General features: G+C 35.0%; 1 protein-coding gene across 1 annotated transcript in view; it reads left to right on the forward strand.

The window, feature by feature from the left end:
- Positions 1-19,865, forward strand: part of LOC149773307 (neural cell adhesion molecule 1-like) — a 69,696-nt gene that overhangs the window by 41,982 nt on the left and 7,849 nt on the right. Inside the window, exons 7-8 of the mRNA XM_089946470.1 lie at positions 12,642-12,788; positions 19,581-19,611. Of these exons, the coding sequence (XP_089802596.1) occupies positions 12,642-12,788; positions 19,581-19,611 (178 nt within the window). The remainder of the gene's footprint in view (positions 1-12,641; positions 12,789-19,580; positions 19,612-19,865) is intronic.

The following is a 19,865-nucleotide window of genomic DNA, read 5'->3' on the forward strand; positions in this document are numbered from 1 at the left end:
AATCGACTCATTTGTAATAATGTACCCATTCTTTCATGATGCCTTTATCTTTCGGAAAAGAAAAAGAAATATGTCCACATGCTTTTCTTAATGTTCTATTACACCCGTAAAATGGTATTGTCTTTTACTCTGGCAACTCCCAGTTGGGCTGCTGGAGTTGCTACTATGACGTCACATCCCGAAAGTAACCGAATAGGCGTGGAAATTTTGCATACGAGGTCACGGAAATTCAGCTCCTAGAAGATAGGCCAATATTTAAATAGTGGCATTATGGTCGCAGATGATACTACAGAATAAGGTTTTCTGCTATAGTACTTTTATTATTATTCTATATTTCCATTGGTTTCTGGTCTCCTTTAAGTATGGCCTTTAATTTGTCAAAAGATTTGTGATACCTTTCAGACCAATGAAACATGGATTTCTTTGGTCAAAGATTCAGCAATTGTAGAAAAATTTGAATAAAATTTTTCATAATGTCCAGCCATAGCCCCAGATCTCATCATTTGCTTTTTACTAACATGCAGTGGGAACTCAGATAGCTTTGACTTTGACTTCTATAGTTTTAGCACATAAACCCTCTCAGCATCCCAGCAAGTTACGTCCATATAGAGTGTATCTGTTCCACTCCAGTAGTAACTGATGAATTCACTGGATTTGGCCCCAATCTCTGTATCTTGGGTAGATAACTGTGTCTAAGTGCCACTAAGATGGGCAGATAACTTGGCCTTTTAGCTGAACAGTTTTAACCTGGGAGGGCTGGTTTTGCAGTGTAGTAGTAGTTTTCCTAAGGTATTATGATTGGATAAATGTTATCGATGAACATATTTTACTAGAAAAATTTGGTTTTCTTTAATTCATTATCAAATATTGGCTTAGTATATTCAAAATGTAAATGTAGAAATCTCGTGAGAAGTAATAAGAAGAACTGTATTCAGATATTTTGGGTAAATCAGCATGACCTAATTTATTCTTGACTTATCAGGTAACAGAACACTTTTTTCACAATCTTATCCTTTCCAGACAGGTGTATACATATCACAAGTTAGTTTGAATAGTCAAGCTGTACTATCCTCAAACAGCACGTTAATTGTGCTTGTCGTAGCCAGGTTGGTAGCTAAAGAAAGGTGAAAGTGGGTTTGCAAAGAAGACCATAATTTGGTTAGAATGGATGCTCTTTTGGATCATAGATTAGGCTGGTAAAATGCTTACAAGACAACAGTTGGTTGGTTGGTTAGTTCTTAATTGGATTGTCACTACCTTTTTAACTGTTTTGTCAGTGAAATAGGAGGTAAACACCTTTACCAAGGACACGCTGAGGCTGCAGCTTAGCTGGACTGGGTGGGTATCAGACCATGATCCTTGCATCAAGGGTCTGATATTATCCAACTGAGTTTCTGCATCTGAGATTTTCCCTGATTGGGCACCACAGCCTTTCTTCTTGTAAATTGATGCAACATTTCATTGGTAGGAGGAAAGAGGGATATAACAATTATTTGACAGATTTCATACATTTTCTTAACTTATTTGTTGGCATCTAACATTTGGATTATCCAGTGTGTGTGCATGTGTGTGTGAATGTATGTGTGGATAGCTTTGAGTGCAGCTTTTCTCCAACACTTTTATCTTGAAAACTCAAACTAGGTTTTCATATTACTTGAAGTGTAAATATCATATTCTTCCCTATATTGTTGGTACCAGTCCTACCTCATTGTTCAGCTTTGGCTGAGATGATCACACAAGAATCACATTTAGGACAAATTATGTTTAAAATATTTGGTTAAATTTTTTGTTCTTTCATGGCTTATAATTCTGTAACCCCATTTTCTTCATCACATAACCAGTTCTTGCTGTATTACTCCTGCCCATGAGTTTATCCATGGGTCAAAAAATATATTTGGAACACATTTTAAACAAAATTATAATTCTTGTTTTCTTTACTTACACATACCTGCCAGAAAATAATATGTGAAATAAAAATCATGTTTTTATTCCCAAAACACTGAACATGGTCATGTTTAGAAAATTAATTATTTTCAGTACTTTCATGGAAATAAAAGAGATAGACCCTTCTTGACAACATGTTATTCAGAACTACAGTGACTGTTACTGTAAGACAAAAGTATACTGCAGATGTATGTTGATGCAGTAATGTAGATGAAAATTATACATTTTCTTCACCAGAAATTGCTGCTCAAAAAAAGTAACCATAATATATTAGAATTACCTGGGTTATTTCTGCAGTTGGAATGATTATAGGATTGACCAAAATTTTTAAAATGAAAATAATGTTTCATTCACATGTAGGTAAAACAAAACACTGCAGATGATATAGTGTTTGGTACACAAAAGCTTGTATCAAGGATGAGTACATGTTGAAATTCAGGTCTGATCACGAGTATTTGCAATTTTAAAGCTATTTAATTTTTAATAAACTGGCATTTCCATTGGTTTAATAAAGGAGTTGAATTAGTACTACGTGTCCTATAGGCTAAGGCTGCTACAGATAAGCAGCTACATTTTCATTGATTACCTAATAAACTGACAGTAGCTAAGTGTAATGTTGTTTTGAGCAATACTGTGGGAGTGGCCATTGGGCTGATTTGTATTATTTCAGGAGTGAAACAATCTAATTTGATTAAAGTTTGGTAAATCAAAGTGCTACATGTTGAAGACACAGTACTGGTAGTGCTTGTTACTGTTGTGAATGATAATCTTTGAACCAACTAGATAAATGGTTATTTTGTGATCAGTGGCAATATTTTTGTTAAGTTTGATTTTACTGCATTAATATATAATGTGCAAACCATGATTTTTGAGGTAGTTGGAATATTGTGGAAGTGTGAATCACTTAAAATGTAATCTGTTGAAACACAGTTGTGTTTCAGGGAAATATGTTCCATTATAGAACTCCTGGTTGACAGATTTTTACTTTTTGAAATGCAGCAGCAATGGAGATAAATATATTCTTTATACATACTGCAAACACCATATAGACATTTAATCAGTGAAGACTATAATATACATGTATGCAGAGCTTAATCCAAAATGTAATTAATGTTTTGAAGCATTGTAACTACTGGTTTCAACGCCGGTTTCACACACCATCACATCATGTAATTAATGTTTTGAAGCATTGTAACTATGGTTTCAACGCTGGTTTCACACACCATCACATCATGTAATTAATGTTTTGAAGCATTGTAACTACTGTGTTCACTGCCGGTTTCACACACCATCACATCATGAGAAAGATGCAGAAAGATCATTTGCTACGCTTAGAAATATTCAACAAGATCATGGAAGAAATAGAACAACAATAGTATCGTCAAGACTAGTGCAAAGATTAGCTCTAATGACACTTGCAGCACAGACTGTGTCATGTTAGAGACTTAGCTGTTAATGGGAAGGGGGTCTTTTTTATGTTTTGGGCCCCAGAAAGCTGGAGAAATTTTGGGCTCCTAATTTTATCTTAAAAAATAACCATTATATTAGATGAAAAAATTAATTATCTTGAGACAAAAGAGAAACAAATGTCCTGGTTCAAAAGACTGTCATAGTCTCCCCCAGAAAATCAAATGGCCTATCCATTGGATTTTAAAGACAGAACTTTCTTATATTTTTAATGCCTGTCTCATATATGATGATGCGTGCGATCATGTATCAATGATGATTTTAAGTGTGTTATGTGTTTAGAAAAAATGTACATTTTATTCAGATTTGAATTTCCAGTCATTTTCTTATAGGCTTATGAGTTACTCTCAATTGTACTGTGTTGCTTTTTGGGATCATGTGCCTTTGTCTCCTATTGAATCTCAGAAGACACATTTTGAGTCTTCAGAGCTCTCTAATATGTGGAAGTTGGCCTGTGTGCTTATATTTCCATAATTTCTTCACTGAGACACTTAATGTTTGAAATATAACCTCATTGCGCAGACCATACAAATTTTATAACTCTTGCCCCAAATTTCTGTTTCTGAAGGCAGAATGAAGCATAGATCAATTGAGGTAGTGAAATGTATTTGGTAATCAAATTTGCTTTATAGTAGGGTTAAGGATTGGGTCATTTTCCATGTGAATATCAATATGAATATTGTCATGAAGAAAAGAGTGTCAGTCTGTCTTGTTTCTCAATTTAAGAGCATTATCATACATATCTATTAAGAACCAACTCTGTGGTTTTCCATTTTGACACTTGTGTCTGCTTCAAGAGCTGGGTTTAGATCAAAATAATGGTCAGAATTTATATATATATATATATATATATATATATATATATATATTTATTTATATATATATATATATATATATATATATATATATATATATATATATATATATATATATATATATATATTTATATATACCATATTTCATAAAAAAATTTGTACACAAAAAAGTAATTATTAAATATAAAATAAATAATTATCATTTTCTGGCACCGATCATGTACGAACAATAAAGGGATCATACTCGAATAAAATCTATGGAACACATGATACTCGACAACCTAATGGCAAAATAAACATACAAATTTGGTCTGAACATGTATCAGTTATGGATATTAGTTATCAGTAAATTTGTGTGCAATGATGTGACCCAACATTGTGCAGAAATTAAGTGTAACTTATAATCTTACAGCAAAAGTGACCTCATTATCAAATTGCAATAAACAATAAAATAACTAGAAATTGCTTTAGTTAACATATTTGTGCATATGAGAGAGAGAGAGAGACAAAGCAGCATTGTACTAGGTTACCTGGTAATACTCCCCATCTTCAATCCATGTCTACCAAACAGTATAAAATTCCCTAACCAAATAAGGAGTTATTTAAAAAAAGTTTCCAGTACTCTGGAACTCTGCTCTGGAATAGTATTCCAGTTGAGATTAGAAATGCTCACTCTAGTTCCTTCTTCCAAACCCAATATATCCAGTGGCTTCAGAGATGCAGCTAAAATAAATAAATTCATTTGTATGAGGGCCTCAAGGTAGATTAGTTCTTACCTAATTGTGTTACCCTCTTTAAAAAAGGTCATTATTATTATTATTATTATTGTTATCAGTGTGCAAAACCAGGGATGGCCCTGGCTTTTAAAAAGATGTCTCCCAAAAAATCGCCAGCCTCAATATTTTGTCTCCAATTTTCACAAAATGTCACTAGAACAAGTAGTGAATATTTTTACAAGTCTGTTAATGTAATAGGCAGTGAAAATTGAAAAAGATGGGATAGGAATTACTTTATTGACAACAAGCAATACAGCCATAATGTTACAAATGAATCATTAAATAACTGTTTTGCACTACTTCCATGGTCTTTGCATCCCACATCACTGTTAGTGCATAGGTATGACTGTTGTCACCTGAAATAAGTGCATTATTAAACTTTAAATATCTACTTTTCTGACATGTAAAGTCTCTATCTCCCATTTTTTTAATAGAAACATCAGGTATTAAGCAAATCTATATTATGTGTATTATTTTCATTAAAATAGTTTTGTAAGGAACTTTAGTTAAAAACATTTTAATACTAAAACCCTATGATCATACTTTGCACTGTAAGATAAGTGACATAAAATGCGACCATCAATTTCATGCATTCAGGAATTAAATGCCTCCCCCACCCTTTATGGCTAGCTTCACAAAGTACTTCTCTCCGTCAACCAGGAGTTCAGAAATTTAGTTTTGCCCTGCTTTCAATGCTTTGCTTGCAGTGAATTGCTCCCTAAATCCCAAGAATGATCATTGAATGCTTTAGATTTATTCTCGACAAGCAAACTGTGAAATCCATTCCAGCCAATGAAACTTACATGCGTCAACACCTGATATTAATGTACTGTTTATATAAGCATGAATTACCATCATTAAATTAAAAGAGGAATGAAGAAACATATGACAGAGCATATGTGCCACCAAAAAACTAATTCAGAATAAATGTTATCTAGTAAACAGTGTTGTATGCATATACAGTGTATCCCCTAGGGGTGCAAGACTGAGAGTCAAAAATCACCTTAGTGTCAAAACTGGGGGTCAGACTGAGTTAAAAACAAACTTTGTTATCAAAACTGGGGGTCAAATTAAAAATTTGGGCGTCTCTGAAGCGCAAATGAGGTAAAGGGGAACACTGATATATGAGTTAACAATAAGGAATTAAGGTGGGATATAAATGTGGGAAATATATATCATCTGTATGGTAGCTTGAGACCAGATTTGAACTGTTAACATAAATTCACACCCATTATAGGCATTGTTAGTTATAACAAAACAGGGCATTGTTTGTTTGTCAGTCAATTGCTAGTGCTTTCACTTACTGTAGAACAGGTGGTTTCTTTGAAGTATGTGAAAGAGGCTTGAGTCTAACCTTTAGCTGTTGTGCAGTTTGGGCACAGCTGACCAGGATATGTTCGAGGGGTTGGTGGGAATAACGTACTCTACAGGGAGAAACTGTCTCCTTTGAGAATTTCACGTGTATTGGACCTGAATGTTTAGTGAAAACGATGCTTACATATGCTGCAAAAAACTTCATGATGGTAGTTCCTAATCTGTTAGTTTTCTGATTCAGTCTTCCAACTTAGTTTTTTAAAACAATTATGTTTTGCATGACATCATAGAATAAATTTATTTAACAACTGTTTGATTTCTTTGGAAATCTTTCTGTACATTTGAAACTTCAACACAGAAGGGGCATTTTTTGTTGGAACATATTCAGATTTCTTGGAACTATTGGAATTGAAAGAACTTTAAGGAAATAGGAATTCATTCACCATACTGTAAGTTAATTTAATTCTTTCACTCCTGTATTTTGAGAAATAAATTATTTTCAATTATGCAAAACTTGTTTGTTTTGCTATTTCTTTTTGCATATTAGTTTAAGTGTAATATGGGATTGATGGCTTAAGTATAAGATCAATGAGCAAAATTACATATTACTTTCCCCACCTGGATTAATGTTTGGTGATGCACTCATTCTTCGAAATATCACCCAGTTGTAAATGAACTGATGACTTGTGCCTTGATACATATATCACAGAACATCTGCTTTAACTTTTGACCTGTTCATCGTGATTTGGTGTTGCACTTGAAGCATTAATGCTATCACTACATGTAGATGATGTTGGACTGTCAATTATAACATCAGGTTCAGGGACTGTGTTGTATGATGAATTTGCACTAAATCCAAATGCAGTTAATTTTGTTAACTTACTCTTAGGATGAGACGATGAACACTCAATGTTTAACTTATGTGTACCCATGATAAAGTTGCACTGTTGACAGTATAAAATTCTGATTGAGATTTTTTCCATTTGCTTTGTATTTATACACAGCACTCGGTACTTCAAAAGGTAATCAGTTTTCTCTGAAGTTTCAGCAAAACTATTTTATTGGTACATTTAAAAAACAACAGAAGGATTAGCCATCAATTAATTGTTCAATTAAATGTAGCTGTTTCTGTTCGCATCTTCAGAGGTCGGTCGATTGTAGGTATAGTCTGGTAGCATGACTGAGTGTATCACAGCATACAGTACTCAGGCCAGATGTTGACATAAACGGACTGTGATGTAACATTAGTTAGACCTTAGTTATTGACAGCTTTGGAAAAAAGTAATAAAAGAATGAAATGATTTATAAATTAGTGATTATATGATTTTTTAATCTCCTGTTTCATTATTCGATGCCTCAATTACAAATTTGCAAGAAGTTAACAAATATTCAGATAAGTATTAATTGAGACAACAGGTGGTTGTTTTTGGGATTACATCAAACATATGCTCAGGAAAAATACATTCATTGGTAGTTTGACATATCTTTATTGTACATTGGTCCTTTTTAAATGCTATTTGAAACATGAACTTCTCTTCTCAATTCAAGTAAAACACATAAAATATAAGTGGTTAAAAATTCATGAAAATATAAGTGACCTTTCTGCATGATGATAAATGTTGTTTCTTTTATTTCTTAATGATTTGTTTCATTATTTGATGGCTCACTTAAAAACTTACCCAAAGTTAATCACTGTTTAACTTGTACACTTAGCTAAACAATACTTCTGTCCTTAGATAACTCGGCATATTTTTGAAGCTGTGTATAATGGAAACCTCAGATTTAACCCCAAACACTGCTGATTCTTTTTAATTCAGCTTGTGGTTCTCAATTTTTCATAGTAATATTTAATTGCTCTGGCGTTTTGACCACTGCAGTGCTGACACACCTGGAGCTGACCTTGAACACCTTCCTGGCAACCCACGCAGAGTTTAAGTCCCTGACTTCCCTTCACAATGAGGGTATTATGCCATTTTTCTATGTTGGAGTGACCACCCCACCCCCATTTCTTTATCCAAAACATCCATTTTTTTCCTTGTGTAAGCCATATCTGTGAACTTAAAAAGTTGTCCTGAGCCCCCATTTATACTAGTGTGGTTTCCATTAAAACTTTCCCAGCTCCAATAATTTGATATTATACTTCTTAACTTTATAAAGTAACTTTATTACCAGACCTGCCAACTCTTACGATTTTATTTGGATCTGGGTTTCATATTAAAATTAGTGAAATTAGTTAGGGAACTAGACTAACTTTACAGCAGCACCCCAGATGCTTTAAACTGCACATATTTATTCATGCGAAGCATCTGCATGATCAGACTGTTGATTATAGATATGTTTTTTTAAAATGGCATCCCAAAAGTGATGCATCTTTAAGATGAAATGGTAAATAAGCCTATAAAAAAGTGTTAATAATCAACACAGAAGAATAAAAAGGAATATTCAGATTTTTTGGAGTAAAAGATGGAAAGGACACAATTACATTTATTGGACTTCGCGTGCCAATTTGAGTACATCTCATGGCAGGGTGTATGATTGCCGTCGTCATATAAAACGGCAAAAGAATTTCCAACAATTACGTCAAGATGAGAGATAGCAACAAGCAGTTGAGTTGGATAGGGTTTGGAACTAAAGTTTGTGCAACTCTACCTGTGGTAAATAAGGTCTACTCATACTTTACAAACTTTTCACTTGAACACAATGTTATCATCACTGCGTCAAACTTTTAATTATGCTTTCCAGCTTTACAATAGCAGTTTATGATATTTTGTTACACCTTGCTGAAAACTGGTCAATCTTAAAGAATAAAATCAGCTGCCTTACTGAGACGGACTCATCAGGGTTGGCAGGTCTGTATTACTATGATCAGGCAGTATTTGCCAAAACAAAATCATCATCTAAAGATGAAACACACTGGGAATCGGCCATTGTGGGTCTTCTAGATAGACCATATTATAATTTCACATTTGTAGAATTTCCATGGTTCAAGATTCAAACTATGACAGAATACTAGTTTGGGGGCTCAATTTGCCAATTAAATTTTCTTTAACAATCATTCATGTCAAGCCAAAGAAACCTGATGTTTAAGAAATTAATGATTAATAATTAACAACAAGTTGACTTACTACATGCATGCATCCATACATCATACATACGTGCATTCATCCATACATTATACATAAATGAATGTATGCATATGTACATCAGGCTTAGGTCACATCAACTTAAGCATGTTTACAGCATGGCATTTCTTGTTCACTGCACCATCGTAACTTGTATTTTGTTCATGGAGTGAGCTATTTCATGCAACTAGGAATTACCCTGTTAGTTATATGTAATTGTTACATTTAAACTTTACCAGTTTTAATTCACAGACATGTAGACTTATTTCAGCAGATGTGATTTGAACATTCATTCATGAAAAGCACATGTTGCGGAACTGCTTTGGTTTCCTAGTGGTTAGAGCATCCAGCATCCACCTTGGATGTGAGAGGTTATGGGTTCGATCCCCAGCCAAGTCATACCAAAGACTTATAAAAATGGTACTGACATCTGCCTCACTTGTAGCTCAGTATAGGTTAGTGTTAGGACTGGTTGGCCTGGTGTCTGGATAATGTGACTGGGTGGGACATCATGCTACATATCTGTGGCATGATGCCCCAGTGCTAGACATCACTAAAAACTGCAACACTGCAGACATTGTAGCAATATGATTGAAAAATTGTTAAGGCTATGTTGAAAATCCAAATCACACACACACATGTTGTGTATTACCACTACGATGAGTTGTTGACTGATGTTGTAAGAAATGCATTTTGAACTGATTTGACATTTTGATCATTTGGCTTGTCTACTTACATCTTAATTGTATGATGCCTTTTACTTGTAATCATTGGTGTGGAAATCTGTAGAATTCATTCTTGAGCATGTCTCGTGTTATTGGGTCTTCATGTTTATGTGATTATGTCACTTTCAGCACAGAATGTCTGATGCTTGAGTTTGATTGGTTAGTAATTCTTTCTTGCCCAATGATCGCAAGCGCTAAATTCTGATTGGTCAATGATATTAGTATTAAAGGTCAGCATTCACGACCAGTGGCACATGTACAGTTGTGCACATGCCACTATAATCCAACAAAAGAAACGATCTTTGTCACTCTCCAGTCTTTGTCAAAGGTGCAAGGTACAAAATGACTCAACCAACCTTAAATCAGATGTGGTTTTGGTCAAAAAATTTGTAAGTTGTCAGACTAGCAGAGTGTTATTTTGTGACTTTAGTAAAATTACATGTTATGAACTTATTTCTTTTGGAATTTAAATAGAAGGTGAATAACCTAAATCTAACAACTCTTCTTATATTCAGTGTGCCTATAAAATTTTTTTTCTAAATTCACAAACATTATATTGATACTTTATTTAGAATTTACACATTTTGTGTGAAATTCATTTAATAGAACTTATGCTTGTGAGCAAACCATTGCACCAAGATGGGTAATAACTCATAGAGGCAATGAACCAGACATGTCTGGTACACTCTTGGACCCAAACAATACGAACATCGAGCACCAAAGACTATGATGTGCAAACAATAGTGAACCTTGAACCCAGTTTAAATTCTGTAGCTGAGTACTGCCTATGCTACACTGCCCTGAGTCTCGCTATCTTGAGTTCTTAGGATAGGTTTTGTATTTGGAGTGATACCTCATTGAATCTGTCTGAGGACTGGCCCTCCAGAGTGTGACAGATTTCTACCCCAGCGGGGTAGCATTTTATTCCTGGCTTCATGTCGCTGACTTGGTCACAGTCGCCTGCTGGGTCACAGACTTGTTGCAGGAAAGTTGACTGGGTCACAGACTTATCACAGTGTCACCAACTGGGTCTTAGAATTGTTGCAGGGTTGCCGACTATTTGCAGATCTGTTGCAGTTGTGGTCACTGACTGGGCCACAGGGTCACCAACTGGTCACAGTCATGGTTGCTGACTGCGTTGCAGACTTGTTGCAGGGTTGCCAACTGGTTGCAGGGTCACTGACTGGTCTTCTGGTTGCCGACTTGGTCCCAGGGCTGGTGCTGAATGTGTTGCAGAGTCGCTTTGTTTTCCAGTTGAGATCAGCAGAGAGATGACAGTGCGAAATGATGAAAGAAGAGCTATCCTTAGTCAAAAACATGTATTACCACAAGACTTCTGTGTTTCTTGAATGAACCTTGTTGCACCGAGCTTTTGGTTGATGAAAGACCTTGTCCCTACTCTTTCCTGATTCCCTGGCCTTGCATGCATATGCTCTCTACTGTCCAACGAAATACGACCAAGTATGCTTGCTCTGGCGGGGTGATTATATTACTATACTTGTTGGGAACATCTTCCACACTATATTGCTTCCCACCCACCCACCCCACCCCACCCGTAGCAGTCACAGTTGGACCACATATATACCCAGGCTGAATCACGTGACCAAAACTATGATGTTAGATGACACTACAAAGCCTGCAAAACATTTAATATCAGAACATAAACTTTAACAAAACAAAATATTAATAACAAAATGAATATTGCAGTACATGGGGTTTCCTTGTTACAGTTCTTTTATTTCTGTTATTCCCCCTGCCCTTTTATGAATGAATAAAGAATAAATGAGAACATATTGAACACCAATAGCCTGCATTACTCAATACTAACCATATTAACAAGAAATAACAAGACAAACGTGAGTGTTTTAGTCTTTATTGTTAGTTGCTCGACACACTGCATTCTCATGCACTTGCATGCTTCAACTCTGTATATCTGTATTTAAAAGTACTTTCAGTTAGAAAGCTGTATGCAATTACTTGCTGCTTCCTGTTAGTCATAATTTATGAACAAATTTGTGTTCTACTAACAAATTCAGATTACACTAACAGTACTTTATATCGTAATATATTGCAATTCATATTTTTAGTCACGCTATAATGTAACAAACATTTCCTGTAAATCACTTGAGTTGCTTGGACCATCTTTCTGTCATTAAATAATGTTACCTTCATTTGATGCCTCTGTTCATTAATTTCACCCATAGAATAAGATTGTTTCCTTTGAATATGATAGTAGATCCTGGAGTGAACCAAAATCTGGTGACAAGATGGACCCTAACTGAATCCATCACCCATCCCCAAGGGGCGACGTGACAGTACACACACACACACACACACACACATATACATACATACATACATACATACATACATACATACGTTATTACATTTCAGTTTGAGAAATACACTAAAGATCAATTCATCAATCTATAAATTTATGTACTGATTTATAGATTCATTAAACGATTTGCTTTTCAGAGTTGCCTCCTGTTGTAAGAGATTTCCAAGTTGGAACTGTTGTAGGAGCTGTTGTAGGAGGGGTCGTTGGAGGAATCGTGTTAGTGATTGCCATTGTTGTTGTAGCTTTTGTCATAAAAAGACGGACATTAAAGCCTAAAATGAAAGGTAAGTGTCTTTAGAGGATGTCAGACTGTAAAGTATTTAAAAAATTAGAAACTTTGAATCCATAGCAGTTGTCTACGATCAAATTTTCTTTTCCCTTGAATGCTGAATATTGATGTTGTATTTTTGCATCATCATACTCCATTGCAATAATCATTGATTTATTTTCTTCTCATTTTGTTAATGAAAATAAAGTGGTTGTCATCAATGAATACAATAATTGAAGAAGGAGCAGAATTAATATACAAAATAAAAGGATTATAAAAGCCAAAATAAAGAATGAATTACTTCACCTTGCCAGAAAATATCTTTTTGAGGCAAAGGATTCTTTAACAAAGCAAGAAAAAAAAATATTTTGGTCAAATATTTGGTGGAAAATATATTTTGGGATCAGAGTGTTTTGGTTTTGATTAGTTGGTCTCCATGTGGCTCTAACGTGCAAGTTATGTAATTGAAATTAAAATACAAGAATGCACTTGAGTTAGGAAAGTTTGAGCTTCAAGAAAGACAATTACAGCTACAGAAAGAGAAAGAGAAGAAACAAATGCAATTAAAGAAAGAGGAAATTTGAATATGCTGTTACAGAAAGAGCAAGACAAATGAAGTTACAGAAAAAAGGAAAACAACTGCAATTGGAGAAAGAGAAACAAATGACAAATGCAATTGCAGCAAGATGAAAGAGAGATGGAAAGAGGAAGAGAAATTGAAGAAAGGGAATTTCAATTTAGATTAAACAAATTAGAGCTAGCAAGTGAAAAGCAATCTTCCACTTTACCCACAAATTCAGGCTTAGATGTTACAAAATATTAGTTTAATACCCACTTTCAAGGAAAAAGAAGTAGATAAATATTTTCATCATTTTGAAAAAATTGCTGATAATTTGAAATGGCCAAGAGAATATTGGCCTCTGTTATTACAAAGTGCTCATTTTGGTAAAGCTTGTGACATCTACACTTCCTTGACAGTACAGCAGAGTGCTGATTATGATCTCATTAATAAATGCATCTTGAAGGGTTATGAGTTGGTGCCTGAGGCTTATCAACAAAAGTTTACTAACTATAAAAAAGAAACTGGACAAACTCATCAAATTTTCAAGCGAAGAAGAGCAGTTATTTTGATAGGTGGACTTAGCCAAGAAAGTTGGTCAAAATTACGAAAATTTCAGACAACTCATATTAGTTGAGGATTAGCTTCCATAGTGACATTAAGATTTACTTTGATATGCATGAGGTCATAACTTTAGAAAATGAATTCTGCTTGATCTCAGGACCTCCTGACACTCGGATCATTGTCTTTACCCATCAAGGGTATTCATTTATTACTAGACTGTGATCTAGCTGGAGATAAGGTTGTGCTTAATCCACTTGTAAATGACGACCTTATTTGGATCAGAAAGTCTATCCTATTGAAAAAGAAATCTCTGATTTATACCCAGCATGTGCAGTTACTAGAGCTATGGCAAAGAAAGCTCTTGAAAATGATGTTTTTTTTCTTTAGGAAAGTTTCCTTTAGCTGGCACATGCATTGGACGGGCTTTTAATAGGGTCACTTTTACTCATTTGGATCAATCAGAGGGAATTGATGACCGTGATCTCTTTTCCAATCAGGGTGACGAATGACAATCACTTGTAATCAAACAGGACAAGATTCTAAGATTTCCAGTTTGTTTTAGACGGCCTATAAAGAAACTAAAAGCCACAGAATTATATGTTTATTATTTTGTTAAAAATAGGGTCCTGATGAGATAATGGAGGCCATCTAAGTTACCTGCTTGTAACAAGTGGTTGATGAACTATCATATTGTAGTTCCAAAATTGAAACTCTTTTGACTGGTCATTTAGGGATCAGTAAGACTTATTAGAAGATCTTGAATAACTTTTATTGGCCAGAATTTAAAAGTGTTCTCTGTAAATACTGTAGATCTCACTCTCGTTAAATGATAGGAAAAGCCAATCAGAAGATACCTAAGGCACATTTGCAACCTATTCCTGCATTGATGAATAATGGTAGATTGTGCCAAGTCAGGCAATCAATATTTGTTGACCATAATGAGTACATCTACAAGATTCCCAGAGGCAATTCCTTTTAGGAATATTAAAATGAAAACAATAGTAAAAGCTTCGATAAAGTTTTTACACAGTTTGGTTTTCCCAAATCTGTCCAATTTGATCAAGGGTCAAATTTTATATCTGGAATTTTGCCACAAGTTATGCATGAATTAGGCATCTAACAATTCAAGTCTTCTGCCTATCCCCTGAAAGCCAGGTGGCTTTACAAAGATTACATCAAACTTTGAAAAATATGATTCAGTCATATTATTTTGAAACTGGAAAAGATTGGGATGAAGGGGTTTATTTACTGTTGTTTGCTGTTAGGGAATCAGTTCAAGAATCTTTAGGATGTGGTCCCTTTGAATTAGGTTTTGGACATTCTGTGGGTGGACCACTGAAGTTGTTAAAAGAGCAACTTCTTTCAAATGAAGATACAGAGCTAAATCATTTTGATTATTTCCAATTTTAAATACATGTGGTCAGAGGCTTGTGTGGTTGCAAGAACTAATCTGCACTCTGCATGTCAAAAATGAACTTAATGTATGATTAAACTACAAAGGAAAGGAGTCTTCAACCTGGTGATGGAGTTCTGGTTTTCTTGCCCTTACCATAAAATCCTCTTCATGGATTTAAATTATATCAGAATACTCCTAGGAGGTGAAAACAAAAACAACTTTGCCATACAAATATGCTAAAAGAGTATGTTGATAGAGATAGCCAGGTAAATCATGCAATCAGTTTAGTTGTACCTGTCCTACTCAGTGAGGGTTTAAGTGATGGAATGCAATCAGACTGTAGTTACTTTAGAGTAACCAATCTTCTGAATTCAGAAATTATGAATAATCTGGACCAGAAACTTTCACATCTGTAGCAACTAGTGTAGAATCATTATGCACCTCATGTGAATGCTTGGGGGTTCCAGATCAACTTTAAAAAAGTATCCATCGTAACTGTCGATGTTGTGATCATGTTCTTGTTTTTGTTGATAAGTGTGGTGCGCATGATTGATCCACTTAAATCCGCCAATCGGAAGTTGGCCCATTCATAAAGGTCATTATCATCTGTTTACATAATGTAACTGTTGGGATCAGTGGGGTCCTACTCATCCATGCTTGGTTTGTTGGCATGAACATATCTGTGATGTGACATTAATATTCTGCCACGAAGTGATCCCTCAATAAACAGATGTTGGGCAGTGTCAGTGAGCAATCCCAGCTTGATTTTGGTTTGGACAACAATTCATCCCAACCCATACCCAGTGATGAGAAGTAATGTGTGGGATCAAGCTTGTACACATGCATGGCAGTATCACAGAATTTCTCAAACACATCAGCAAGCAACAACACATCAGTGCATAGATACAGTTTGTGATAGTAGCCCAGGTTTTTGCACTTGAATGTAGACCAAACATTCTTTGCATGTTGTAGTTTCTTCCAGAAATACCTTCACATGCCAAAGATGAATAAAATGCTTCATCAGTGGCTACTAAGTTTCAGCAGATTTGATCTAGTCATCTACTCATAGGGATACATGCCTTTTTTCATCAGCATGTATGTCTTGGTTGGACAGTATCAGCGAGTGATTTTGAAATTTTTCACTGTTAGATGATTCAATAACTTGTCAAAGGATGAATTCCTAAGCAGTATTGAAATGATGCATGGCAACCAATCCAGCCAGAATGTCATATTTGTCATGTTATTGGGGATTACACTTCTATTAGTGATTTTGATACTGTGGCTACCGCTTACATTATTAAGTGGCCTTCATACCCATACAGGTTATGAAGCACCACAGGGATTTGGGGTTTTTTGGGGGGTAAATTCTCAACTGTAGAATTATATACATTGTATGCAGCTCCTCTGTATGTGCCAGTGATATGGCAGTGGTCATGAACATTGGAACCAGGACTTTTATTTTCATCACTGAAGAGGCTTTGCTCTTTAGTGGTGGAAAGGCATTGCCCTTCAGTGAAAGCTTATTCACAAATCCAGCATTGAGTGGCTGCAGAAAACTTAAGAATGTTATCACCAGTCATAATGTTTCATGCTGGTGAGTATTGCTGCTGCTGAATCCATTTTCACTCAAACATTCAGGCATTCAAAATCCATGTAGATTACAAGTATATATATGGGACTTATTTTTCATTTACTGTGGTATATTTTGACCAAGTTTTTACCAGGCTCTGGTATGATTGTGTGCTGTGGGTTTTCACTGATCGCGGTAAAAATCATGATTATTTTGGCAGTTTTTCGGTGTTAAATACATGCATGCATTCTCTTTATGGATAATTCTTTCCCTTGCTCTTGCTGTGCCAATAAAGTAGCCAAGCAAGATTCTTTATACGTAGTCTGATATCGATTCTGATTTTTTCATTTCACTCAGTAGCAACAAATCAATCTGGGTTTGTCCTTTCTGTCCATGGTCTATGCTAGTGGATGAAACTCTTCATCATAAGTGAACACATTAACAGCAATACCTGGGTTAGGTGTTTCAAATTTATTTAGTGTAGTTTTGGTAAAATGCACAGGAAAATTGATATTATCCAAGTTGAAATAATGCAGATATTGATATTTTAGGGACAAGGCTTGGTAATTACTAAGAATATAAGATGTGTATCTGTCTGCATCTTTTTCCATGAATAATCATTTCCTATTTTTTCATTGCGTTGATCAATATCGCCGAATAATATGCAGATGCATGCACATTGTCTCTCATTAATCATTGATAGTTGCATATATATATATAGGGTGTGATATATCTAATATATTTCCTGTGGTGGAGCCCTGTGAGAGAGCTCTGAATGCTTATATCACATTGTCCATCCTGCCACCAGACCACTATGTGTGCAACAGAACAGTTTTACCACAAACTCTAACGTAACATACTTCACATGGAATAGGACTCCGCCTGACTCTCTCAGCATGTATCCAACAGTTTTCATTGACACACTGATGCCCCCACTGTTCTGTCTTCCCCATAAGGTAACATTAACACTTTTTCAAATCCTCATTATATAAATTGTAACTTTCTAATTAATTCTTTGCAATGGGCTAGAATCCAGTTTTCTTCCTGCTGCCAGGATCACATCTGGCTGAGGATCTGGGGACAAAATTTCAATGTCCATAAGGCAGATCAAATCCCATTTGGAGTGAGATGCATAATCGTGCTAGAGTCAAACAAATAGATCCATGGCCGGGTGCGCAACCAGAGACTAAGTAATAAATAGGTGGCCGGCTGCAGTACTGCTGCTAGTGTTACCACTGCAAGGATTAAATATACCACTGCAATCACAATATATACTGCTGACATTTAAATATCTTTAAGCACTGTTGCACTGACAATAATATTGCACAGCCTCCAAATCAACAGTGAGGAAGAAAAAAGTGCAGCATGTTTCATGCTTGTTCGACCAGGCCTTGAGTACTGTTCTATACATGCCTCTGTCCAGTATGGGTGTCAACACTTTATCAAAACAACTAAATTGCTCAAATACGGGCATATGGTTATTATTGTTTTTCAGTCAATCTATCTAGTGACTACAGTCATCCAGAAATCTATGGGTTGTTTTATATTAAGTATTTTAACAAGATTTAGGTAACAAGTAATAATAAAGAGAACTAATCTGAATGTTCATTTGAGCATGTCGAATATGCTTTAAACAGCTTAGTGCTGCTATTTTGATGGACATAATGCACTCCAGAATGATGTATGCTGATACATTGTTTGCACTATGTGCAAAGAATCAAATGCTTCCCCTTGCTGCTGTGCTTCACAAAGTAAATAGTGAACCATGAGTTCAGTAAGTTAATTTTGGTGGGCTTTTCTTATAGTTTATGGCTTTATCATCTTCTGAATACTATTCTGACAACTGAAATAATCATGCCTTGAGTTTTTTACAGATGGCATTTTTTCTCATTCAAGGCATTGGTGTGTAATAACTTCTGTTCTTCAACATACAGCTTCCATCTTTTGATTATTTATAGCTTATAATGAAAATCGGGTTGTTCCACAATGTGCATTTACTTGTGCAAATTAGCGTAATGGGTTCCCCCACAACAGACTTCAAAGGACTTGACACATCACCCTATGTACAATTGATAATAAACTTTAGGATCATTAGGATTACATTCTAGGAATTTATACACCATAAGGTAGTTTTATTTTTTTACTTTATTGATTTTATATTTTTTTAAAATAAATTTACATTCAGGAAGATGTGAATGCTTGTTTGGGTTTAACCTAATCCAGTTACTTCAGTTTAAGCCCTTAGGTGTAACAGTATGTACATTCACAGGTTGGGGACATAGTTTATAACATTATCAGTAGGGGCATAACAAACAGTTTAGGAAATTTCGGTTTTTTTTTGTACAGTGTTGGTATTATTTTGAATACAGGACTTTAAATCAGATAGCAATTCTTTATATCAATGTCCTTGAAATAAGTGAAACTACACAAAAGTTCGAGAGAGTAGCTTCAACCATTCCTGGCTTGAGTCAGAATCAATTGGTGATAAATTGAAATATGTTGCATATGTTAGGTATCTTCTAGCATGCATTAAATATATTGCATCTAAAAATATTTAAGATATCTATGAAATTATTGTTTTATCTTGTTGCTACTCCAAAAATGGGAAAGAAGTGAAAATAATATCTCTTTTGGACATAGTTACCATCTTTATACTATCATTTACTTGCAATTTAGTGTTTCCAAATTTAAATGAATTCATGATTATCTCTCTTCACAGCTTTTGAAAGAGAAGTGGACTCAACTGATCGGTGAGTTTGACTTTAATGATTTAAGCTAATTTGTATCAGTTTCTTCATAGTAGTAAACTTTAGTCGTTAGTCTGTAAACTAGGTATTAAATTATGACCACTCTGGTGACCTAAGTGGTTAGAGCATCCACCTTAGATGTGGGAAGTCATTTATTCAGACCACAACCAAGTCATTCCAAAGATTTGTAAAAATGGTACTAGCAGCTGCCTTGCTCAGCAATGACCATTAAAAGGTTACAGTTAGGACTAGTATGC

Source organism: Sinohyriopsis cumingii, unplaced genomic scaffold, assembly GCF_028554795.1.
Source record: "Sinohyriopsis cumingii isolate HCF-2022 unplaced genomic scaffold, ASM2855479v2 utg000695l, whole genome shotgun sequence".
NCBI lineage: Eukaryota > Metazoa > Mollusca > Bivalvia > Unionida > Unionidae > Sinohyriopsis > Sinohyriopsis cumingii.